The following is a 26,482-nucleotide window of genomic DNA, read 5'->3' on the forward strand; positions in this document are numbered from 1 at the left end:
AACTTACCTCTACCTAGCTGCACAGTAACCATGACGATGGGACTCGTCTTTGACCAGCCACTTGACCACCATCTGCTGGTATGATGGAAGACCTGCAACCACTACAGGAAGTCCCTGAGAGAACATTTACAAGATAATATGAGTTTAACAGGAACATTATTCAAACCAAACAAACTGGAAATCATTTCTGTAAATAACACTGATGAATAAGTTTTTTCTGTCACAACATTTGACCTTCTGAAACTGTCAGTCTTCATTACTGAACAACAAAGACTCAGTATCCACTTTATTAGGTACTATAAGACAACTGTTCTGCCATAAAGTTGACTTTATAATATCCAGAGGTGTTAACTCAGTTAGGCTACATGCCTATTACTGAGGTTCATTATTAAAGATAGTTTGTACTGGACTATATTCTATTATATTGAAAGGGGGGCAGAATATTGTAACATGTCTGAATATGACTACTTTCAGTGACCTCAATACTAAAACATAGAATTGACTGAACAGATCTTTTACAGTGTGAACAAAAACTGAACATAAAATCAATTTTATATTATAATATATCGGACTGTATTAGACAGTTTCAACCCCAATTTGCTTCAGGTTCTCAGCCTTTTAAGGTCGTGACCAACAGAATAACCGGATCAGGGTTTTTTCCAGAGACTCTTCAGGCATTGCTGTAATGTAACACATGAAAGCAACAAAACTCAGGAACACAGAAGATAATTGCTTTAAGAGCAACTGGTTAAATGTTGGCTTTAATACATGCTTTTTATTTATTGAAATAACAACAGTCAACATGTCTGCTTTAGGCCTAAGAGCTCAATAAAAGATAGAAATAAATGCTCATGAGGAAACTGGCCCTGTTAACATGTATAAAAACAGAGTTTATAGCCTATAGTATTCTGTGTTTTTAAGTTCTTGTCCTCTGTGTTCAATGTCGCTGGATGTCACAATATCTTATTTTATTCTCTACAACTATACGGCGACCCCCTCTGGAAATTAACTAATGAACCTTTTGGGGGTCCCAACCCCCAGGTTCAGAGGCAGCAAAACTGTACATTTTCTATTAATGTTAATGCTTTGTATGTTATTGTTCATCCTGAGCTGCAGCAGGCCCTGATGTAAAAGTTTTTTTGCAATTGTGCTGAGGTTAGTGGTTATTTTCTCATTTATTGTCAGCTTCCCTGCCACACTGGCCCACATTTATTCAAATATTTAAAAAGCTACAGTCATCACAGTTTTAATTTTGTGTCTTTAGATAAATGAGTCATCTGCTGGCAGTTATTGCCTCACAGCACGGAGAAAGTGAAACTAAAGTTTGTTCGTGGTCGGAGAGAGTTCATCTGGATCGTATATTTCTTTCACTTAATCTTTGACATAATGTGACATGAGCTCGCTGAGATCCACTGTGCCTGTTCTTCATCCAGAGATCATGATGAAGTTCTTTATTGTGGCTTTGCTGTCTTCTCTCCCTGCAGTGGGGGGTTACAGGTGAGATTGTCCTGCTTTAGAGAACAGAAACAGTGCTGGATTCAGCTCTTCCTGCTTTTTGATGTGGGTAAACAATCTCAGACTGTTACAGTAAAATGCTATTCTGAAATGAATGCTGAGAATCAAATGCTGTTCTGTTTGATCTGTATTGGCTTCACAGTGAATTCCATTTTGGATTACACTTATTTATCAGCACATCGCCATTTTGAACGCATTCAGTCATAAACAATATAATCAGATGGTGTTATCAGAACTCGACGGACTTTATTTTATTGACTTCATCTGATACTCAGTTAATGTTTTCCTTATTTAAACACTCATCATTTTATCATAATAAAATGTCAGTATAACTATATAACTGCAATGTGTAAACACTGGGGACACTCATCTTCCCCTTAAACTAATATCTGACTCAGTGTGCAGACAGATCCTGTATTTACTGTTCAGAGGAACCAAGAACGACATTAGGAGGAAGTAACAATTTAGAATCTCTTATTACTGTTTTTGGCGATCAGCAGACATTTAGTAATACTAATAATAATACTAATAATAATCTACTAAAGTAATGTTTAACTATAGCAGGACTTGTTGAATGAGACAATGGGACTGCACACATGTGAACTGTACTGATATTGATAGTTAGACATAGACAGTTCTCAGTGCCAGAGCAGCAGCCTGTTACCTGTTGCACATGAACAACCTCCTGTATTATAGTGATGGGCAGATCGCACTGAGATCGATCTGATGGGCTGGTTATTCAAATTAGGAACACATTGTGAATAATAGCAGATTGATTGAGGGTGAATTAGTGTGTTTTTCCCCATTAGGAGAGACACTGTGCGCATTTATGCACGAGGCACAGCAGCATAACTTTATTGACATCTATACGTTTATTTAAATTTCGAAACATGCAGACAGGATGGTTAAAACCTTTCGCATCTCGACAGAAGAGACAACGATTTGTATTTATTGCTATTGTGACATGACAATAAATTATGTTAAGAGTATTTCTTGCTGACAGACAGACTCTCCACTCAAATGCAGTTTCCAGTCAATAACTGATACCCCATAAAAGCGCGCGTCGGTCAGTAAAGACTTCTCTTCTTCTTCTCCAGAGTATCTTCGCTCATAGCCCCTTGAGAGATCACACTGGGACAGCCTGTAAGATAGTGGACCAGAACATCTTCCGGTCAAAGCCAGGATCAAGGAGATGTAAAATAAGAGACTGGGTACTCATAGATAGACACTAAGACACAGAAAATAAACAGCATTCACAGCTGGAGATGTGACATCAGTACCTTAGTGGGACAAGAAAAGAGGAGAATAAAAGAAATGAATGGTGACTAAAGACCTAAAAGGCCTATGAGAAGCAGCTAAGCTGAATAAAAATCACATCATGTGTACACACACCAGTGACACTGGACCCAAACTACACCAGTATAAAGTATATTCATATAGAAAGAAAAACTCAAAAGCTTCAAAAGGAAACAATGTTAATGTTTGTGTTGAATTCACAACACTGAAATCAGGAACCTGTGCTCTGCATGAGAATATGAACAGAATTCAATTATTATCAATATTGACTAACCTTGCATGTTCTTTGTTGTAGAATACTGAATGAAAGCTCATCTGGTCTAAATGTAATATTTGTTTCATCAGCAGACTCTGCGATATTTTGCTCTCCCAAGCCAGCAACAGCAGTACATTGTGAGGATGTGACTCTGCAGTGCCACCTTGATCCCCCTCAAGATGCGACTAATATGATGGTGGAGTGGCGTCATGGACACAATAATGACATTGTGCACCTGTATCGAGACAGAAAAGACAATCCTGCTGAGCAGAAGGAGCCCTTTGAAGGGCGAACTTCTCTCTTTCGTGAGGGGGCTGACCAAAGGAAACCTGTCACTGAAACTCTCCACTGTAGCCCTCTCTGATGCTGGAAGATACAGATGTTCCATTCACACTGACAAACTGCAGAAGAGTTGTTATGTTAACCTCACTGTTGGTAGGTACACTGACACACACTATTTCCTGCACGTTAAAAGAGCGGAATTTTTGCATGTGGAGGAATTATTTTAACAGATTTAAAATTATTCAGCGCTTCAAACAGCAGCAACCTACCCCACATAAACAAATAAATAATACAAATAAATAAATATAGTGTGTAGAGATAAATCAATACATGTTGTTTAAACCTCAAAATGTTTCAAAACTTACCATCAACTCTATAAAAGATGGGATGTCAGACAATTGTCTACAACTTAATACTGACAAAACAGAAGTTCTTATATCCTCCCCAGATTGTGTTGTCCTGAAGGTTTATCCACTTTATTCATTAAACCTACTTTCTATAATGTAGGTGTTTCTTTGGGCCAGGCTTTGAATCTTGACCAGCATGTGAATTGTTTGGTTTGCTCCTGTTTCAACCAGCTGAGGAGCATCGTTAAACTTCGTTCAACAAATGAGTCCATAGCTGAGATGGAGAGGATTATACATGAATTCTTTTTCTGTTAAGGTTTCACTGGCCTATATTTTTAATAATGATCTTATTGTGTTCTCTTCTTCTGCAATGTTTTACTAGGGCCCGATTGGAGAATTAGCACAATGAAAAGTTTAAATTAATTGATCATGGTGAATTGGCAAAGGCAATCTACAGGACCAATGCAAAAACCTCTTGTTAAAAAAGGACCAAGGATCAATATAGTCAATAATGATAAATTAAAAAATGCCTTCATCTGCCCTGTAACAAATGTTTGTGATCGAATTGGGACATTGTTTGCTTCTGTGCTGGTATATTTAGATGGAAACTTGGCTACAGTTTGTTATAGGCCTGTGTACTGTGTACTAATGAAATATTTAGGTCCCAGTTAGGACTAGCTAGTCAGTGTTTAATGATGCTGCAACAGGAAGTGTAAATATGATGTTTGTTTCTGCAGGAGAGTCTAAAGTGATTGGCTCACATGACCCAGTTACAGTAAGAGTCGGTTATGACGTCATCCTGCCATGTCACCTGGAACCTCCATTCGACGTGAGGACTCTAACAGTGAAGTGGACACGAAATAAAACAGTTGTGCACGTCAGTCGACATGGGAAGGACTATCTAAATGATCAGGATGAGAACTTCAGAAATAGAACATCTCTCTTCCATGAAGAAATGACCAATGGAAACATTTCACTAAAGCTGACCAAAGTAACTGAACTGGATGCTGGAAGTTACACCTGCAATGTTCCCTGTCTGCAAAGTCAGGTCAGGAGAGGCTTCATTAACCTCACTATTGGTGAGTTCAACTAACCTAATACTTACTATTACTAAAATGAAATAAGACATTTATTTTGTATGTATTAAAGTATATCAATTCTTAAACACAATTCAACTCAATTTTCTACAGAGCCAGCGGACCAGACAGAAACCAAACAAAGTGAGTAAATATCTGAGTTCTGTTTATCTGTATTTATCTGTCACCAAATTAACAATCTTCCTGTTGGTCTGAATTTGACCACATATTTGAATATTTTTTACACAGAAAAAAAGTCAGGGGATGCTGGTGAGTACAGTGTACACACTTGTGTCATTCGTAACTGTTAAATCTTCAAAATGTTAAAGCACATCTGCTGGGGGTGGTGAATTTGTTCATCTTGAAGGCAGGGGGGATGAAGAGGAGTGAGAGGAAGGTCAGGCGTATCTTCATTCAAGAGCGTGGTAACAAAACTATTTACGAATGTAAGTGGAAAGTTGTGTAACTGTATCTCAATCCGTGGGTGCATAATCAGATTTGTAAAAGAAAATACACTTAATTAATTGTTAGACAGAAGTGGGCGTGTCTCCTCACACACACTAATCTCCACTGGCATTTGTAGAAAAGTGACAGGTACAAAGAGCCAATTGAGAGTCCTGCCTGAGTTGTAACCGATTAATTGTCTGTATTTCCAGCTATTAGAGCAAATACTTAGACTTTTCAGCCATTAATATGTATGTCTGCATTTACAGATTCGTCCACACATTTACAAATCTCAATACATTTGCAAATATGAACAGATTTGGATTTTATTTTACACATTTGCAAATCAGATTACACAGATTGAGATACAGTTACACAACTCTGCACTTTTTTGTATTTATAAATAGTTTTGCTGGGATAAAACCCATACAGGAGGACACTGCAATGTGATTAAAACCACCCAGAAGATCATTTGTACCCACATCAGTGATTTACACCCCACCTCGAGATACTAAAAGGATACTAGAAGAAAGACCATCACAGCCATGGCCTGTCCACACTGCTGCCATCCAGCAGCTTCTTCTCTCAGGCTGTAAGGCTGCTGAATTCATTGTCAGCAATTCATCATGTAAAATTGGATTTTCTATTTTTATTTTATTTTTTTACTGTAGCCCAGAATGGACAAACCAAACACTGGCTGTGGGGCTGTTTTGGGAGTTTTACAACATCTGTAGTTTCTCCTACGGGCTTGGAAGGCTGTGTTGTATTTAGTTATTTGCTATCTGTAACTTCACCACTAGATGGCACTGAATCCTCTACAGCGGTCCTTTAAATAACCCTGGATCCTCGTATTTCTGGAGAATATTCTCACTGATAATACTGTTTGTTTACTGTTGTGCAATGAAAGAGATTCTAACCAACAGACAGTTTTGGTGGGATGGACTCCAAGTACACATTGAGACCATGAACAGGAGAAGTGGCTGTGGAAATATTGTTGATGGATGTTATCTTGGAACAGTGAAGAACAAATCTCAACATCTTTCCTCTGTTCTTTCAGGTGGTGGCACTGATTTTAGCACTGGTGCTATAATTGGCATTGTTTTTTCTGTCATTACTGTCACTGCCATTGTTGCATTGGCTGTATTGATGAACTGTATAAAGAGCAGTAAGTCAATAATCTTCTCTCTCTCCATTTTCTCCATTTAAAAAGACAGTTTACAGTTTTTCAGTCAGTCTTCAAACAACAGTGAACAGTGAAACAGGTTTTTCTTGCTGTAATGGTTCCTCCTGTTATACTGGACATTAAAGATCTCTTCCTAAAGTACTTTCAATGGAAGTGATGAGGGGAACAATCTACAGTCCTCCTTACATGGAAACATGTTTTCAGAAGTGTATCTAAAGCTAATATCAGCTAATATGTGTTTATAACTCCATCATGTATTTAGAAATCATTTATTGGGGGGTCTGCACCCTGCCTCTCATGTACAGTGTGTCTGAGCTTTCTCACTATCCTGCTGTCTGATTATGATGGTTGATCTGGGACAAGCTCCTTTACTTGTAGTTCCTCACTGTCAATAACAACAAGTGTCATCACTCCACTGCTGACTGACTCTGCTTGGGCTGATAAAATAATCGCCCTTTTCACATCCTATTCTCACTTTTCCTGCTTTATTCTTTGCTGATGATGCTACTCTGCTGCAGGAGACTATGTTGAATGCTGCCATTTAATCATGACTTCCACAGAGCTTTAACCAAATTGAGCATAGCGTTAGTTCAGGCAGGGCACGAAGTCAGGCTTAGCTTTCAGTTACAGCTATATCATACGATCACAGCTAGTCATAAACATACATCAGCTGATTCCTCTAAGCTTCCCATTGGATACCATACACAGTCAGCTGACAGCTCACCTGATTTCCTCAAGCATCCAATTGGCAAACATCTACATGGCGCCTTATTTAAGCTGCTTTAGCATGCCTGCCTATCTCTGCTCCTTCTTCTACAAGCCCTTTGGACCCACCTCCACCACCAGCTCCTCCTTTTTATGTTGTTTCTAATTAATCAATGTAATTTTTGATTGCCATTGATGCTGCTCTGTTCTGTACCCTGGGGGTCTCTGCTGCCGCTCTCCTTGTCTTAAACTTTTCCATGTAGGCACATGGAAGGGCAGGGAGGTGTGCTCTCCCTGCCTTAAGGTTTTCCACGTAGGCACGCGGAAGGACAAGGAGGTCCCAGAACAGAGCCATACCACCAAATGTAAATTCTGCTTGGAATATAAGATATTTTGACGAAAGTGGTCCTGACTGAAGTGGTTTTAATGTCTAAACTTAAACATGTGTTGATCAGAGTGATCAAAGAACAGAAAATGCTCATGGGACATTTTGGAAGGCACTGACTAATAACTGGTTTTGTGTCTAACAGCGACGGACTGTGCAAGACCAAACACGACAGGACACAACGGGCAGAACAGGGAAGGTAGTCAGGAGGACAATGCAGAGGACAATGCAGAGGACAATGCAGAGGACAATGCTGAAGACAATGCAGAGGACAATGCTGAGGGTAACAATGATGAGGACAGTGATGAGGGTAATGGTGAGAATATAGGTATGCTCAACTTAAGAAATGTCAACTAGCATTTGATGATGACTCTTGATTCTTTGACTCAGATACTGAATGAAAGAAAGGCTTTTCTAAGCTGTAATTATTTCAGCAAAATCTACTTAAAGTATCAGATGTAGAGACCAACGTCTCATTGTGCAGTAAAATGGTCCCTGTCAGTGTTTTACTGTTATATCTGATGTTTGGCATTAATATTACTGCTGCATTAATGTGTCTGTTGCATTGTAACTCTTTATACACTGTCTCTGTCCCGTGAGAACCACGTATATGTAAAACGACCAAACACCAGCCTGGTTTCAGCGTTGTGACGACACATTTTACAGATAATCCAAGAGGGTTTTTTAATTATTTTTAATTTAATTTATTTTTTAATTATTCTCATCGAGGAACACTTCCTCTTCCAGTTCATCACAAACATTCAACATCAACACAGCTGGAGATATGCGGTTTTCATTGCACAGGAAGGTATTAAAAGCTGTATGAGATGTAGAAGATGAGAAGTTGTATAAAAATAAAAGTAAAATTGCACTGAAGTTCAGTATTTGAGTGCACACAGACAACAAGCAACTGACCTGTGATAACTGTCAGTATGTGTAAGATATTACAGGATAGACATTACATTTTATACTTTAATTGAGTTTTTATTTTTTTTTATTTTTACACAAATATCTGTATTTTCTACTCCTCCAGCTTTAATGCATTTGAAGGGAACTATTGATTATTATTATTATTTGCGTCATTGGATATCTTCCCAACATCAAGACAAAACAGAGGAGAGAGGGAAATCGTTTTACTCTCTTTACTATATCTTTACTTTTATACTGTGAGTCCATTTTCAGTACCAGAATTAGTACTTTTAGTGTTTTTTATCTGTACGAATAAAGAATTATGTACTTTTGCTGAATGAGGGTCACACAGAGCAGAGTTATGTGTAATGTTTGAAGAAACACTTGAGCAAATACAGACAAGTTCAACCATTTCATCCAGAACTTCTTTCCATGTGAATGTTGATTGTGTAATATTCTTGATTAAAATGCAGCTGCAGGGAATTGTTCAGAAGTTCTTCCTGATGTGTTGATTGTATAAACCACTGCAGGGACAGAGTTGGTGTCTCAGGACCTGGTTTTAACTAGAATGAGTCTTATCTGTCTAATTGAACCTTCTCATTGTCAGTTTCCAGCTCCCTCTAGTGACTTGTTACTGTATAGGATTGATTTACCAGAGAGAGAAATAAAAAGCTTTTTTACTTAATTTTGTGTTTTTGCTTATGTTATCTTGTTTTTACTGCCCTGTGAAGAACTAACATCTATTTTAATACACATTGTACTACTACTAGACTGCATTTTATATACAGTATATTGTTCTTATTCAACCTTTTGACCAAAATCACTTATAACAGCTGTCAGTTCTGTAAACTGTGAATCATCTGGACACTAGGAGGCTGAAACTGTGATTGTTGTTTGTTAATAAAAATGTTTTTAACTTGTACCTGACATTTTGTTCTTATTTGGTCTGATATTTTGGGGAAGTGCAGAATCTTTAAGTTTATTGCAGCTGACCAATTAATGTTCTACGACACTGAAATGAAAGAAGAAAATCAAAGTCGGTATGAGTCATATTTATACTATAATGGTGTATAACTTGCAGTCATTGATAGTAGAATATAATACAAAAAACTTCACAGAGGTTACAAAACAGAATAGATTTTGAGATGCAGCTTAATGATCATTTTAGATTAGATTCAACTTTATTGTCATTGCACAAAGTATAAGTACTGAGACAGTGAAATGCAGTTGAGGATCTAACCAGAAGTGCAAAAAGCAGTAATTTACATATATACAGGGCAAAAATATATATATATAACTATATATATATATATATATATATATATATATATATGTGTGTGTGTGAATATGCTAGCAAGATATGTACAGCATTGACAGAATGAACGGAGTGAAGTGAATACACTAAGATATACACAGCTTGTGTGGCACCAGCAACAGTCACAATTGCAAAGAGTATGAAAAAGTGTAATTATATACTGTGGGTTAATTAAGTTAAGATATGTACAGTTTGAACAGTATTAGCAGTATTTATATAGTGCGGATATTAATGCAAGTATTAAATTGGTTGACATTTGACCATCTCCACCCGGCTTCAGGTTTCCAATTGATGACCAAGGATCACTCTTTTGTTCACCCTGACATCAGAGACTGCACTGGTCAGAGACTTTGCGGACTTTGGACAAAGACGGGAGTTTCAACAGCAACCAACAGTACAGCAGGCAAGGAAGGACTGTATCGGCCGGTACACCTCTTCCCTCTCTCTCTACAATCTGGACATTCAACCACTCAGCTACAAACCTTTGATCAGGGGTTTGACATTTTAATCAATTTACTTAATATCAGGAACATAGTTAATCTTTATCAGTAGATGTGAATAATCAATTTATGCTGTATGCTTGCCCTTGCTAAATGCAATAAAAAAATAACCATAGGAGTTAAGTATAAACTGTGGACACTGGATTTATGATATCTCATCAGGCAGTAATTATTAGGTAGTGTGTTTAACAATTTAACGGTTCTAACAGGTTACTCTAGCCAAAGAAATTAAACAGACCCTTGAGGCTTACTGTACAAGCCACTAAAATAATACTAGCAACTAACAAGTGCACAGATCAGTAAGGGAGGAGGTCAGACAGTCTGTGACCTGGGTGGGAGGTGTCCCTTACAATGCTGTATGTCCTCCGCAGACACTGCTTGCTCTGGACAGCCTTCATGGTGGGAATAGGTGAACCGGTGATTCGCTGGGCAGGTTTTCCTAAGTTTGCACCCTCTCACTCTGGCTCTTGTCCCTTTACATCAAACTACAGCTCAGTTAACATTCAAAATATGCAGCCGACACAACTACATTCAGACTCATAACCTACGACAGCAAAGACCAATATGGTGAACAAGTAGCCCCTTGGTGCCTGGCGAACAACCTTCTGCTCAACACATCCAAAACACATGAAGTCATTATAGATATCAGGCACAGCCTCCTCCCCAAAACCACCATTATTTTCACAGGTGAACCCATAACCATCACAGACACATTCAAATTATTATATATCAGCATCACACTCAAATGGAATGTCAAAACAGAAAAACATACTCACCTCATTCAGAACAGTTTGGTACGTTCGCGCGGACAGCCACATACAAAAACTGCGGTAAATCATCTAAGACTATTGGCACCCACCACCCATCTGTTGAACCACTAACACACAGTAAAAAGAGCTGAACAGATCATCTCTGACCCCTTTTACCCTGCCCTCCAGGAGGCACTAAAGGTCCCTGCCAACCAAATAATGCCGTTTTTTCCACCACTGCAATAAGATCTCTCACTGATCCTGACAAATGAGCCTGCACTTAAAACCTAAAATCCTGTAAATATTGTCCTGTTGTAATCATGAATGTTGTCTGTTATGCCTCATTGTGTCTGTCTATATATATATCTGTCTATGTTTGATGTTACTTGACACTGTTGCATTGAGCCTACCTACCTGTGTGGTCATTGATAAATGAATGATTGATTTAAGCACAGTGCTCTGATTACCTTTCAAAGCAGTTTATTGTTCTTTCCTTTGAAAGTTAAGTTGAAAGTTAAATCCTCCTGTTTTTTTTTTTAAAATCTTAATCCTTTTCTTATTGGCTATAGTCTTTGTGTTACTCAAAAGTTAAAAGTCAAATTACAAACTGTTTCAATTGCCTGGGAAGCAAATAATAATGATATTCCAACTGTCCAGTTAAATCAAATCTGTTATCTGGCATTCCAGCAACCATTACATGCTTTTGTAATGACATAACACAGAATAGTATTAGTGATAATAGTAGCAGTAGTAGTCTTTATTATTATTATATACAGAATAAAATCAAAATTAATTTAAGGGAAGACAATTAGCCTACATTTTATTTGGGGTTGTAAAGGGACCTGGATAACAGATAGGAGGACGCTGCCCAAAAAAAAAGTGGAGAACCACTGTCTAAAAAGTCAACTTTTCATTAGCTCAGAAAAACAGATTGATTATTTATTGTGCTCTATAGAGGAAGTACAGCAGGATAGAATCAATAAAACTTTGGATGTGGGGAAATAAGGAGTAGTGAGCCTGTTGCAAGTGTCAAAGATGAGCTCCTTCATCCTGGTGTTGTTGAGGCATAGGTCATTACCTATGCACCACTGGGTGAAGAGTTGCCCACTGATTGTCATCATAATGCATCTTAATGGGTTGAGGCATCAGCCTCTGAAATGTAAAAAATGTCAGCTAATACAAACACTGTTACATGGGAATAAGAAAAATAACATATATAGCATCAAGCTTATTGACAATTTGACATTTGCCACTTTTTTGTCTGTTTAAACATAAAATTCATCAGATGCAAGAACCAGATTGTTTTAAAACGGTTTAGTGCGTGCATAATGGTCCTCCTCAACTCAAAATCTTTTTCTTTTTGGATATTTGATCTTTACTGTACAGATTGATAAGTGTGCATGTGTGCAGAGTTTGACACTAGAAGGATGTTTTCACATTCGTGAAAGTGGAAAGTTTCTCTGTGCTCATTGAAAATCAGATTTTAAGGGGCATTATGTATGACCGTACATCACAAATAGTTTGGAAGTCAAACCTGGTCCAGTCTGTAACTTAGACTAGTGAAGCCACCATTGCACATACACTGAGAATGGATCTACAGTGAAGTAGGAGACATCTTGTGTCCAACAGGAAAACGTTACAAATGAACAGAATTTGAAGGTAGAAGGAGTAGATGAATGGATTTTAATGTTTCTTGTTCAATGTCACAAATTGTAGCTCCTCCTCCTTCTCTTCTTCTTCTCCTTGTTATTCCAGTAGGACATGATCAGATTCCTGCAGCTCCCCTTTTAGCATTAGCTCGAGCTGTAGGAGAACAGAGCAAAGAAAGTATTTTAACTATGGCACAGTGAGTCTGTGTGAACAGAACGTTTAGCTTTGCTGTCACTTCCTGCTTTCTATTATTGTTACTGTGACAACCTCACCTCGTCAGCCACAACCTGGCTGCAGCCTGTTTGTGGTTTCAACTATGTGGGTTTTCCGGTATCTCAAACTGGCCCAGTTTTTACTGAGGTATGTCACCATGGAAACCTATGCTGCACAGCTAATCTGATGGGGGCAAACTTAAACAATAGGCAGACTGTTGACCAATCAAATCACTGGAACAACTGAATCATCCTTCCAACAGTTTCCTGACAGAGACTAAAGTGCCGACTTCACAATAAAGTGACGAGTAATAAAGAGATAAAGATACTTTCACAGGTCAGTTGGATCACCTGCTTCTCATGTTTCCAACCACTGAAAGATTCCTGACAATGTTTTTACCCTTGACTGCAGCTCAGAATACCTGGTCCCTTCTGGTCAGAGTGGTTGCAGAGTATCTGGACAAATCCAGTAAGCTTGGCCCTGACCTCTGACCCCTTGTGGAGGTGGCCGGCAGATCAATACTTTCTGTTATTATTAGGGTTTTGAGAAGTGTTCTTACCTCGAGCCCACCTTCTGTACGTGTATACACAGAAGATGAGTATGGCATTGTAGAGGATGAACAGCAGGATGGGACACACCAGGTTGGGCAGAGACATGACAGCAGGAGGAGGAGGAGGAGGAGGAGGAGGAGGACAAGAAGGAGGAGGAGGAGGAGGAGGAGGAGGAGGACAAGAAGGAGGAGGAGGAGGAGGAGGAGGAGGAGGACAAGAAGGAGGAGGACAAGAAGGAGGAGGAGGCGGAGGAGGAGCAAAACCTGTAGGCTGAGCTGTGAGAAAGAAAACAATCATCAGAGTTTCAAACATGAAACATAATCAGTTCTGTTCTCATCCAAATATCTGCATGTGAGTCCAGAATCTAGAGGCAAGGGACAAGATTTTGGTAAGGGAAGCGGCTGTGGTTTATGTTCGTTGAGTTGTATTGACCAATCATGTTTGAGAATGAGACTGCTATAATTCATTGTTCATAGAAGGAACAATGCATGATGCATTAATTGCACCAGAAATAGCTTAAAGCTAATTCCCATGTGTAGTCCCAGGCATTGACAGTTGTAGTTAAATAACTATACAACCAGCCTTGGAACAAATGCCATATGTGTAGATAAGGATGGGATATACAAAAAATATCTAAAATATCAGTTTGGCTTTTGAACAATGCCAATATCTGATGGTTTTTTATTGTTGTGTATGTTCCCTTTTGTGCCAGGGCAACAAGGGAAAAAAAGCAATCTTGTAAATCTTAACAAACATAAAGCAATGCTAAAAACTAGAGCAGATGTCCCATCACACATGCACTGAATATTAGAAGCAGAACATTGTGTCACCTCTCACAGCCAGCCAGCTCCGCTTTGACTTTCCTTTTCTGGGGTGTTCACACTCGTAGAAACCTTCGTCAGACTTGGACACCGATTGAAGGATAATCTCTCCTCTCTCAGTACCGATGAAAACATTAGCTCTGTAGAACGCAGCAGAGAAATCTGAAGTAGACTTATCTTGGTCTTCTTCCTTGTAGGAACAGCGAAGTGTCACTTTGTCTCCCTCTGCCACAGGAAGTGAAGGGCTCTCCAGGATCACAACACCATCTGAAATATAGAACAACACCTGACTACTAGAGTTTAACGTTTCTTTAACTACAATAAGTCTAACTACCCCCTTCAGTTCTGCTAGCTCCCTCCCTCTCAGCAAATTTATAAAATGCATCAGAGACCTGAAAAGGACGGACTCTCTCAAAGGCTGGGGGAGGTGGGCCACCCTCCTGTCATGATATGTCATGATGTAAATTAGTCTCAAAGGGCTGACTCTATGTCAGCAAATGCCTTGCAAGGTTCATTTGGATTTAATACAATAGGGGGCACGTTGAACAGCTCAAAAACATGTTGATGATCATTTAACAATCCAGAAGATTCGAAACACAACAGAACATAGGCAGAAAATAAACAGAAACAAGCTCCATGCACATTGGTATTACCTGTCACTGTGATGTTGATGCTGTTGCTGTACTCCCTCTGCTCAGACTCACACCAGTACACTCCGGTGTCAGATGGCAAGGCATCATCAATGGTACAGGAGGACTCACCTGGTTTCCCCCAGACTGTGCATGCCACAAACGACTTCAGTGAGGTAGTTCTTTGCACTGTCCAACCGCTGGAGTTTTCCTGCACCGGACACCTCACAGAGATTTTGTCATACTGAAAGAACTGAGATCTGTTGGGAGTGATGGTCAGTGTGGCTCCAAGGGGGGTGAAACCTGCAATCATTTTGAATGCATTTCAATTATTTCTGTGCTGGCACTGCTGGGTTTAAATGTTGTTAAGGTGGTAACATTTAAAGCAGCATTCATTCAAGATTTTCTTTTGTTTTAATATTCAACTAAATGACTGTGTGTTGTGAAAGCAGTTGCTCAAAGTGAAGAACAATTAGTAGAATAATTAGCACGGACTCTGCAGCTTTACAGCACTCCTTAACCTCTTTAGGTCATTGTTTTGGTTTCACAGCACATTAATGAAGCTATAACATCGTTGTATTGTTTAGCAAATCTTGTTCCTAGCCTCAACAGGCAGCCACAGTAAACCCACTGTACAATACTTGTCCTGCATAAAACAGCAGGTAGACAAAGTTAGAGATTAGCTTGTGAAGAAAATAGAATATATTGTAGCTAAAGAGATAGACATTGTCTTTAAAGTAGATATAAAGTAAACCAGAGATTAAAAAACAAATTGATGATAGAGTCAAAATGACTTCAGATAACATATCGATGTTCCCCTCACTATGACTGCAATCAGTCCAAACAGGCAGTTTTGCAGTTTAAACTGAGGGATATTTGATGTAATATGCATTTAGCATCTTCAAATACTGCAACACAATGTTCACAATACCTAGGCCAGCGGGACACAAAGTGGGTTGACTTATGGGCAAGCTCTGATTTTAAGAAAATAACAAATTAAATAAAAGTTCAGTGGTCGAGTGGTTGTCAGATGAGCGGAGAGAGAGAGAGCAGGAGGTAGATACATTTTTAAAAGTTACTTACAGAGCATTAGGCAGAGCGATGTGATCTCCATCATGTGTCGATGCTGTGAGTCTTCCTCTATGTGTGTATAGAGAACCACATCCTGACCAAACACAGGAAGTCAACACACTGGCGCAAGCACTGCTGGGTCTTAGTGGTGATCACAATACAGGTTAATTTATACAGGTGCAACGTGTCTTTAAAATGACTGAAGCTTTGTGACCAAAACAGGTATTCAACAGGGTCAATGAACTTTTAAGCAGATGTCAGCATTTATTTAAAGTTATGATTTCATGCTGTCAGTAAGTGCTGAATGTCTCCATTGGATGTGTTTCACTGTTTGCTGATGATGTTTTACTGGATGTATCCAGTAATCAATCCCACTTCTCATCTGTCTCATCTGCTTCAGAAACTTGAGTTCGAAGAATCAAACTCAACCTTGATGTAGTTCATTCTTTTATGTAAAACCACACAATAAAAGACAAGAAAAGCTATCCGAGTCACATTTCAGTGAAACAGGATGTAAAGAAACCATATAAAAACATTGATAGACTCAAACAAAGCCAGACTGGAGACGATTTTTTGGGTACAACATATGCACAATAATACAATAGTACAACATCTGCACAATAATACTAACCATCATTCTCACCCACAGGCTGCCTGCCTGACGTCTTCTGCTCTGCCCCTGTTAAGTCAGTCATTTTTCATCAACCAAGCCACTTGCCCCTTGTTCCTTAAACCAGGTTCTTTAGTTGGAATCAAATGTCCACAATCATTATCATTAAATATAACTTGGGCAGCAGAATCAGCCAATATTGTCACTCTTGTCTGACTGGAAAACAATGAGGTGACAGCCCCAACCACATCTTTTCACTTCTTCATTAGATTTTTCTGAGTGGGAAATAAAAATCAGCTTGTAAGTTCAAAATTGGCCTAAATTAAAGTAAATTGTTGCTAATTAAATGGTGATTAATGAGTTTCTTCAATAAAAGGGGAGTGCACTACAGAGGTGAGTTACAACTTAACTCTATATATCTGCACAGTAACCATGACGATGGGACTCGTCTTTGACCAGCCACTTGACCACCATCTGCTGGTATGATGGAAGACCTGCAACCATGACTCCTTTCAGTGACCTCAATACTGAAACATAGAATTGACTGAACAGCTCTTTCACAGTGTGAACAAAAACTGAACATAAAATCTATATTATATTATAATATATCGGACTGTATTAGACAGTTTCAACCCCAATTTGCTTCAGGTTCTCAGCCTTTTAAGGTCGTGACCAACAGAATAACCAGATCAGGGTTTCTTCCAGAGACTCTTCAGGCATTGCTGTAATGTAACACATGAAAGCAACAAAACTCAGGAACACAGAAGATAATTGCTTTAAGAGCAACTGGTTAAATGTTGGCTTTAATACATGCTTTTTATTTATTGAAATAACAACAGTCAACATGTCTGCTTTAGACCTAAGAGCTCAATAAAAGATAGAAATAAATGCTCATGAGGAAACTGGCCCTGTTAACAGGTATAAAAACAGAGTCTATAGCCTATACAGTGTTTTTAAGTTCTGGTCCCCTGTGTTCAGTGTTGCTGGATGTCACAATATCTTATTTTATTGTCTACAACTATACGGCGACCCCCTGGAAATTAACTAATGAATCTCTTTGGGGTCCCAACCCACAGGTTCAGAGGCAGCAAAACTGTACATTTTCTATTAATGTTAATGCTTTGTATGTTATGTTCATCCTGAGCTGCAGCAGGCCCTGATGTAAAAGCTTTTTTGCAATTGTGCTGAGGTTAGTGCACTTTATGTATAAACCTCCTGTTTTATTATTTTTATGGTTACTATTTATAACAATGAAATAAAGATGATGTATATTTGTATCATGTGGTTATTTTCCCATTCATTATCAGCTTCCCTGCCACACTGGCCCACATTTGTTCCAATATTTAAAAAGCTACAGTCATCACAGTTTTAATTTTGTGTCTTCAGATAAACAGTCAAACTGAATGCGTGCAGAAAAACCCGGAGCCCTTAAATGTGTTTGAATACAAGTGAGTCATCTGCTGGCAGTTATTGCCTCACAGCACGGAGAAAGTGAAACTAAAGTTCATTCGTGATCGGAGAGAGTTCAGCTGGAGCGTATATTTCTTTCATCTTAATCTTTCACACAGTGTGACATGAGCTCGCTGAGATCCACTGTGTCTGTTCTTCATCCAGAGATCATGATGGAGTTCTTTATTGTGGTTTTGCTGTCTTCTCTCCCTGCGGTGGGGGTTACAGGTGAGATTGTCCTGCTTTAGTGAACAGGTAACAGACAGTGCTGGATTCAGCTCTTCCTGCTTTGTGATGTGGTTAAACAATCTCAGACTGTTACAGTAAAATGTTTTTCTAAAACCAGCTTGTTAATGCAGAAAAAGTAATGCTGAGAATCAAACGCTGTTCTGTTTGATCTGTTTTAGCTTCACAGTGATTTCCATTTTGAATAACATTTACAGATTGTATCAGCACGTCACCATTTTGAACGCATTCAGTCATAAACAATATAATCAGATGGTGTTATCAGAACTCAGCAGACTTTATTTGATGGACTTTATACATTCAATAATGAACATAAGTTAAAGTGAGTGTACATAAAGTGTTATGACTGTTTCAGGCGATCAGCTGACACAGATAACTTGTGATTAGTTCACACTGAATAGATCATCAGTTAAAGAAAGTTAATAGACAGTTACTGTACACAGTAACTGATATGTGACCAATCGGATTGATATTGCTCAACATATTCATATTTCTGTGAGCCTGTGTAGAGACTTTGTTTTATCTGTCTGTACTTGTAAAATAGGACTGTAACTTCCTTTATTGGCATGACCTTTTAAACATCAAACATTTTGCTAAAGCAAAAAGTCTATAATATAAATATTTCTTATACAATACAATAATTAAATACTAATAACACAATGAAATGAAAGAAAAGAAAAAAATCTAAAAATTAATCTATCTCTCTCTCACACAAACACAAAAGTTTTATATAAAAGAAAAAAGTATTAAATATTACAATGTACCTTTAATTTTTTCAATATATATTTAAAATGTAATAAGATTTCTATGTGCTCATGTTAAATAAACTATTTATTCACTGAAAATGTGATATATATTGTTATCAGTCCTATATAGAATGACATATAGACAATATACGGTTATTTTTTAGGGAATAATAATAATAAATAATCCTGCAGTCCAGCTGGTTGAATGCAAAATGCTTTCACATATAGTTTAATGAGGAAATCCACAACTTTTATTTTAAAGGCACCACAGCCAGAACTCAGTGGACTATGTACACTCAGTCAATGTTTTCCTTATTTAAAAACGTAATATATAATAATAATTCAGTGTAACTTTCCGCAATGTGTAAAAACACATCGATAAAGAGTTTGTCCAAATACTGAGACATTAATGAAATCGTATGCAGTTCTCTGCTTCTCTGTGCTTCATCTGTTGAGTCTGTGACCCAGAATAGACTGTAAAAAACCTCACTTTACACTGGAGACACTCAGATCTCAGATCAGGTAAAGAAAGAACTCTGAGAGCAGCAACAAATAGAAATATATCCTCTTCCCTTTAAATTCAGATATGACGCAGTGTGCACACAGATCCTGTATCTCCTGTTCAGAGGATACAAAACAACCTTTCCATGAGTAACTGGTTGAACTGCTTTAACTTCTGATGTGTCTGCTGATGCATTTAGAGGAAGTGATATTCTTTGTATCTATTGTATCTTTTAAGTCTTTATGATTGTAATCAAAAATACATGATACAGATTTGTATAAAATGTTCCATAAAGAGGAAATAATCTGCTCAAAATTCATCCCTTCTCATTGTACACAAACTTCTTGCAGTAACTGAGTTCACTGTTTGGGTTCATTGTACAGTTTTGATATAACATGAAATATTCCTAAAATATGTCACTGAGTCATTTGTCATTTGCACGTTCCTTTTCTGATTTCATAGAAATTCTGTTCATATTTGTGTCATGTTCGGTTGGAGACTTGGCTACAGTATTTTACAGGCCTCAGGAGCGCTGCCAGGAATTTTGGGCCCCATGACAAAAAAATCTAATTTGGGTGCCCTCTGCGCAGCTGTTGTTACCTCATCTCTCGGACCTAACTGTCCCATCAAAAAAGGCTTGCAACTGTCTTGCTTCCTGTAGTTCAATACTAGTACTAGCACAATATTTACTGCTGGTGATTTGTACATGCATGCAAATCTGCATACAGTATGCAGTTCACTATTTGATGCAAGATTAAAAGCAACCATAATAAATGTGCTAAAGGCCATCTTTTACAGTCTCAATGTATTTTTATTGTAAAATTTCAAAATGGAAAATTCTCTCAACAAAATTAATTATTAATTATTATTATTAATTATTATTGTCCAGCATCCAGTACAGACAGTAGGTTGTTGTTTTTTTGTTTTTTTTATTTCATAATGATCATTGAACACAACATTGATCAGCTTCTTCACTGAGACAGGGAGGGGTACAGTGATGGGGGGACTGGGGTGCTGCTGACTCATCTGTTGTTAAGTCTGCTAAAAGGGGCAGGGACAATGATTTAATATGAATATGTTGCTAAACGTTTCCCTGAACTGATTAAATGGTGATTAAATGTAGACTGACACTAGTCTGTAGCTGGCTATCTTATTTCTTCTTCTTTCTTATTTTAACTTTTACTGCCAAAAACAAGTAAAAACAAAGAGATCATTCATTTTATTATATATTCGAAATATATATACTGAATGATGATGGTTTAATCATTTTATATTAGATTTTACCTATTTTTGTAGGCCCCTGTCAGTCATGGGCCCTTGGAATTGTCCTAACTTTCCCCCCCTATACGGTGCCCCTGATAGGCCTGTATGCTGTGTACTAATACAATATTTTAACAATAACTCTGCAGTTAAGACCAGCTGCTCAGTGTATAAGACGGCCTCAGCTTCAGTGATGTGACAGGAAGTGTATATATGATGCTTGTTTCTACAGGAGAGTCTAATGTGATTGGTTCACATGACCCAGTTAATGCAACAGTTGGTGATGACGCCATCCTGCCATGTCACCTGAAGCCTCCATTCGATGTGAGGACTCTAACAGTGGAGTGGACACGTGATGGACAATCTGTGCACATCTGGCGACATGAGAAGGAATATCTAAATGATCAGGACAAGAACTTCAGAGGTAGAACATCTCTCTTCCATGAAGAAATGATCAGAGGAAACATTTCACTAAAACTGACCAACGTAACTGAACTGGATGCTGGAAGTTACTCCTGCAATGTTCCCAAACTGGAAAGTCAGGTCAGGAAAGGCTTCATTAACCTCACTGTTGGTGAGTACAGCTAACATATTACACATTAATATTAAAAAAAGTTAGTTGTTATAAGTATTTTAGCTCTTAAACGCAATTTAACTCAATTGTCCTACAGAGCCAGTGGGGCAGAAAAATGACAAAGGAAGCCAGACCAATAAAAACAGTGAGTAAATAACTGAGTTTTTATTTATTTGTATCCCCATTAACTGTCGTCTGCTCGTCCTGTTGATCTGAATTTGTTCAAATATTTAAATATTTTATGGATGTGTAAATGCTGAAAGCAACAAGTTTGTTATATCAACTTTAAATGTGATGATCTATCAATGCTGTGTTCAGAACTCGGTTACTACAGGTTTGAATGTTTGCTCAAATAAATGTTTGTCTTTTTTATAAACGCAAACCAAATCAAAAAATATCTGATGACTTCAATGAATTAGTTCAGTATATTTCTATAAGAGCTGATTGTTCTTATATTATGTTGCTGGCTTTAATCAAACAGATCTCAGAGCTGTTTGCCTAGATTTCCCCAGCATGTCCTAGAGATGCAAAAATATTTTTTTTTCTCTCGTGGTTGTTATGAACGTTCTGTCATCTACGACATCATCATCCTATCTGCTTAGAACACTGCAGCTATATGTATGTACGCTAGTGCAATACAAAATGAACAAAAAGGATGAAGACTATACTCAGGGTAACAGCAAAATATTACTAACATTATTAGGCATGCAATAATAACTGTAACCTTTTTTTAACAAGTAAGTACAACAATCCTGTATAATTGCACTGGGACTTTAAATAATGACATTAATAATGACACAAAAAAGTTACTAACATTTTTCTTTAGGTGTTGTATAAAGGAAACTATGCATTGTAAATTGACAATTAAAGATTCACTGTGTAATATATAATAGTCATAGGTATGTTTCAAAACAATGTTGAACTACCATGTTGCTACAGTAGCTCAGAACGGACAAACCAAACACTGGCTGTAAATAGGGCTTTTTGCATTTTTGGGAGTTTTACAGCCATTGCTTCTCCTACGGGCTTGGAAGTTGTATTCACTTGTTTGCAATCTGTAACTTCACCATTAGATGGCACTGAATCCTCCAAACCGGTCCTTTAAATAACCCTGGATCCTCGTATTTCTGGAGAATATTCTCACGGATAATACTGATAATAGTTTGTTTACTGTTGTGTAATGAACAGTGATAACGGCGTTATAAATAACGGATGCACGAGACAAGCGCATAAATGCTGACGATTGGCTGAGGTTGAGTAAAATTTCATGGTAAGCCAATCAGAGGTAGAGTTGGGCGGGTGTTCGAAAGCACCCATAGTCAGACACACAACGAACAACACAAGCGCTTGTCTCTCAATCAACGAGAGACAGGTATGGCGAGCCCAAATAATCCAAAAGCAGTCTTCTTTAAATGGAAGTATTTGTTATTTATTTTTGTTGTAGTAGTAGTAGTTTGTTGTATAGTGCTTAACAAGCATAATTAAATTTTGCCCAGTTGTGGCCTGTTGAGGGGCAATAAATATCAAAAGTTCCAAAACATCTATTGTGTTATTTGTATGGATCCACTATATAAACATGATATCTACATACATGGCATTTGATTGGAGGCTAGTCTCACTTTGTCCCACAGCAACATTAAAATAGTTTAGATTTGTGTACATTGTTTCTGTTAATAATGTATTAAGTGTCCATTTCATTATAATATTCAGATTTATCATAAATAATTGAACATGTATTTTAAGTTCCGTTAAAGAGGGGTGGAGGTGGGGTCACATTTGAGCATTTAAAAATGTACTTGAAAGTAACGCAATAGTTACTTTCTGAAGTAACTAGTTACTTTTATAATTTGTAACTGAGTAAGTAATTTGGTTACTTTTTGGAAGAAGTAACTAGTAATTGTAACTAATTACTTTTTAAAAGTAACTTGACCAACAGTGGCAATGAAAGAGATTCTAACCAACAGACAGTTTTGGTGGGATGGACTCCAAGTACACATTGAGACCATGAACAGGAGAAGTGGCTGTGGAAATATTGTTGATGGATGTTATCTTGGAACAGTGAAGAACAAATCTCAACATCTTTCCTCTGTTCTTTCAGGTGGTGGCACTGGTTTTAGCACTGGTGATATAATTGGCATTGCTCTGGGTGTCATTACTGTCATTGCCATTGTTGTTGTATTGGCTGTATTGAAGAAACTCGGAAAGATCAGTAAGTTAATAATCTTCTCTCTCTCCATTTCCTCCATTTAAAAAGACAGTTTACAGTTTTTCAGTCAGTCTTCAAACAACAGTGAACAGTGAAACAGGTTTTTCTTGCTGTAATGGTTCCTCCTGTTATACTGGACATTAAAGATCTCTTCCTAAAGTACTTTCAATGGAAGTGATGAGGGGAACAATCTACAGTCCTCCTTACATGGAAACATGTTTTCAGAAGTGTATCTAAAGCTAATATCAGCTAATATGTGTTTATAACTCCATCATTTATTTAGAAATCATTTATTGGGGGGTCTGCACCCTGCCTCTCATGTGCAGTGTGTCTGAGCTTTCTCACTATCCTGCTGTCTGATTATGATGGTTGATCTGGGACAAGCTCCTTTACTTGTAGTTCCTCACTGTCAATAACAACAAGTGTCATCACTCCACTGCTGACTGACTCTGCTTGGGCTGATAAAATAATCGCCCTTTTCACTGACTGATAACTTGTTTTGTGTTGTTGATATGTGTTCAGCAGGACAAGAGAGAGAATATCCTCCAGCACAGAGGGACAATGATGCGGTCACTATACCTATGCTCAACATAAATACCAGTAAGTCCTGAATTTCTTCTATCAGCATGTTTTTCAAATAATTCTTTCCTGTCTCTGATTCCTGTATCAGTGTACGTTCTATCTGCCCCTGCTGTTTCAGTGAGTAAGCACACAAACATTCACATGCATTCATCTATCTGACCTTTCTGCTGAACCAGTTAGAAGCCTCTCATGTACAGTGTGTCTGAGCTTTCTCACTATCCTGTTGCCTGATTGAAAGGAGACTGTGTTGAATGCTGCCATTTAATCATATTTTCCACAAACCAATTGGTTTTAATGTCTAAACTTAAACATGTGTTGATCAGAGTGATCAAAGAACAGAAAATGCTCATGGGACATTTTGGAAGGCACTGACTAATAACTGGTTTTGTGTCTAACAGCGACGGACTGTTCAAGACCAAACACTACAGGACACAACGGGCAGAACAGGGAAGGTAGTCAGGAGGACAATGCTGAAGACAATAATGAGGACAGTGCTGAAGACAATGCTGAAGACAATAATGAGGACAGTGCTGAAGAAAATGCTGAGGACAATAATGAGGACAGTGCAGAGCATTAGACTCAAACTCATTAGATAAACATTACGTATCACGTGTCTGTAAAAAGTAAAAAAATTGAGTTTTTTAATTATTTTATAATAACTTTGTAACTTATAATTACATCTGTACTTTCTTCTCCTTTAGTTTTAATGGATTTAAAAGGAACTATTGATTATTATTATTTGCATCATTGGATATCTTCCCAACATCAAGACCAAACAAAGGAGAGAGGGAGACTTTGCACTGAAACAATCAGTAGAAATCCTTCAGAGTACTTTTATACTGTGAGTCCATTTTAGAGCCTGTACTTATTAGTTGAGTGAACTAATGAATTAGTACTTTTTGTGTTTTTTATCTGTATGAATAAAGAATTGTTTACTTTTGCTGAATGAGGGTCACTACAGAGCAGAGTTATGTGTAATGTTTGAAGAAACATTTGAGCAAATACAGACAAGTTCCACCATTTTATCCAGAACTTCTTTCTATGTGAATGTTGATTGTGTAATATTCTTGATTGAAATGCAGCTGCAGGGAATTGTTCAGAAGTTCTTCCTGATGTGTTGATTGTATAAACCACTGCAGGGACAGAGTTGATGTCTCAGGACCTTGTTTTAACTAGAATGAGTCTTATCTGTCTAATTGAACCTTCTCAGTGTCAGTTTCCAGCTCCCTCTAGTGACTTGTTACTGTATAGGATTCATTGACTAGAGGGGGAAATAAAAAGCACTTAATGACTGTTATTATTTTAAGGTGACTATATATATATTTCTATATTTGGGTTTTATATATATATATATATGCATATATATGTATTTTTTATGACTGTGCTGCTTTTTTCTGTGTTTTGCTTTATGTTATCTTGTAATACTGCACCGGGGAAAGAATCACATTGTACTACTACTAGAATTAATGTTGTATAAAGTATATTGTTCTTGTTGTTCACATTGGACACTAGGAGGCTGAAACTGTAATTGTTAATAAAAAGATGTTTAACTTGTACCTGACATTTTGTTCTTATTTGGTCTGATATTTTGGGGAAGTGCAGAATCTTTAAGTTTATTGCAACTAACCAATTAATGTTCTACAACACTGAAATGAAAGAAAAAAATCAAAGTCAGTCTGAGTTTGTTAGAACTTCATTGTGTATAACTCTCAGTAATTAATAGTAGAATATTTAAAGGATATTAATGTTCATTTCTCAATGCACAAACAGAATGATGCTACCTGAACAACATGAAGCTGCAATAGTTCAATGTATTACTGTATGTGAGAGTGTACCACTGTAGCTCCAACCTTTTCATTTGTCTACAACAATAATAATAAAATAACTTTTTAGTAAAGATTGTTTATGGAAAATGTCAGAAATGTATCTTATGTAGTTGAATAAACTATGGATTTGATTGGCTTATTTATTTTGTCCCATTACTGAGAGTCTTTTTAACACAGAACATCATTTTTCTAAGTCAATAAAGCTCGACGAAGCGGCTCAAAACCCAGACAACACAAAGGAGAGCACACAGATAATGAAGGTTTAAAGCTAAATGCATTGAACCAATATTAAACAGTGTTATTGGCTGCAGGCGGTGTGTGGATGTGCTCAATGTGCTGATATGGTTGCACTGTAAGAGAAAACTGACACAGAAAATAAGTTCAGGAGAAATAAAAGTAAAAATTAAGACAATCTGAGAGCTGCAAACAGAATTGGACACACTCAGCTTTAACTGTCACATGTGGCTCAACCAAATTTGCTTTTATTTTATATCTTTATGTATTTCTTTTTAGTACATTTACTTCCACTTTCTTTAACTAACCCTGTTTTCCAGTACTTTTAAATTATATTGTACTGCAATGCT

The 26,482-nt window shown here is 37.6% G+C and overlaps 2 protein-coding genes across 11 annotated transcripts; one reads left to right on the plus strand and one right to left on the minus strand.

Moving 5' to 3' along the window:
* The first annotated feature begins 2,579 nt into the window (after positions 1 to 2,579).
* On the plus strand, positions 2,580 to 25,628 carry LOC127360621 (lymphocyte activation gene 3 protein-like). 7 transcript variants are annotated; one of them, XM_051395072.1, is made up of 8 exons: positions 2,593 to 2,836; positions 3,157 to 3,502; positions 4,434 to 4,775; positions 4,887 to 4,916; positions 5,022 to 5,042; positions 6,274 to 6,381; positions 24,013 to 24,090; positions 24,471 to 25,628. In XM_051395072.1, the coding sequence occupies exons 2-8, from the start codon at positions 3,277 to 3,279 to the stop codon at positions 24,647 to 24,649; spliced, it is 984 nt and encodes a 327-aa protein (XP_051251032.1). In that variant the 5' UTR covers positions 2,593 to 2,836; positions 3,157 to 3,276; the 3' UTR covers positions 24,650 to 25,628. The 7 variants fall into 7 exon arrangements, with proteins under 7 accessions (XP_051251036.1, XP_051251032.1, XP_051251034.1 ...); XM_051395074.1 differs by lacking the exon at positions 5,022 to 5,042; XM_051395073.1 differs by lacking the exons at positions 4,434 to 4,775; positions 4,887 to 4,916; positions 5,022 to 5,042; positions 6,274 to 6,381 and adding exons at positions 20,943 to 21,284; positions 21,382 to 21,429; positions 23,383 to 23,493 and having other exon boundaries at positions 2,602 to 2,836; positions 24,016 to 24,090.
* LOC127360622 (PX domain-containing protein kinase-like protein) lies at positions 11,692 to 15,999 on the minus strand. 4 transcript variants are annotated; one of them, XM_051395079.1, is made up of 6 exons: positions 15,910 to 15,999; positions 14,851 to 15,129; positions 14,207 to 14,464; positions 13,560 to 13,651; positions 13,385 to 13,526; positions 11,692 to 12,765 (listed from the first exon to the last, which is right to left on the minus strand). In XM_051395079.1, exons 1-6 carry the CDS (start codon positions 15,941 to 15,943, stop codon positions 12,728 to 12,730), a joined length of 843 nt encoding a protein of 280 aa, XP_051251039.1. In that variant the 5' UTR covers positions 15,944 to 15,999; the 3' UTR covers positions 11,692 to 12,727. The 4 variants fall into 4 exon arrangements, with proteins under 4 accessions (XP_051251039.1, XP_051251038.1, XP_051251040.1 ...); XM_051395078.1 differs by having other exon boundaries at positions 13,385 to 13,529; XM_051395080.1 differs by having other exon boundaries at positions 13,385 to 13,487; positions 13,530 to 13,651.
* Positions 25,629 to 26,482: the final 854 nt, after the last annotated feature.

Source organism: Dicentrarchus labrax, unplaced genomic scaffold, assembly GCF_905237075.1.
Source record: "Dicentrarchus labrax unplaced genomic scaffold, dlabrax2021, whole genome shotgun sequence".
NCBI classification, from domain to species: domain Eukaryota; kingdom Metazoa; phylum Chordata; class Actinopteri; family Moronidae; genus Dicentrarchus; species Dicentrarchus labrax.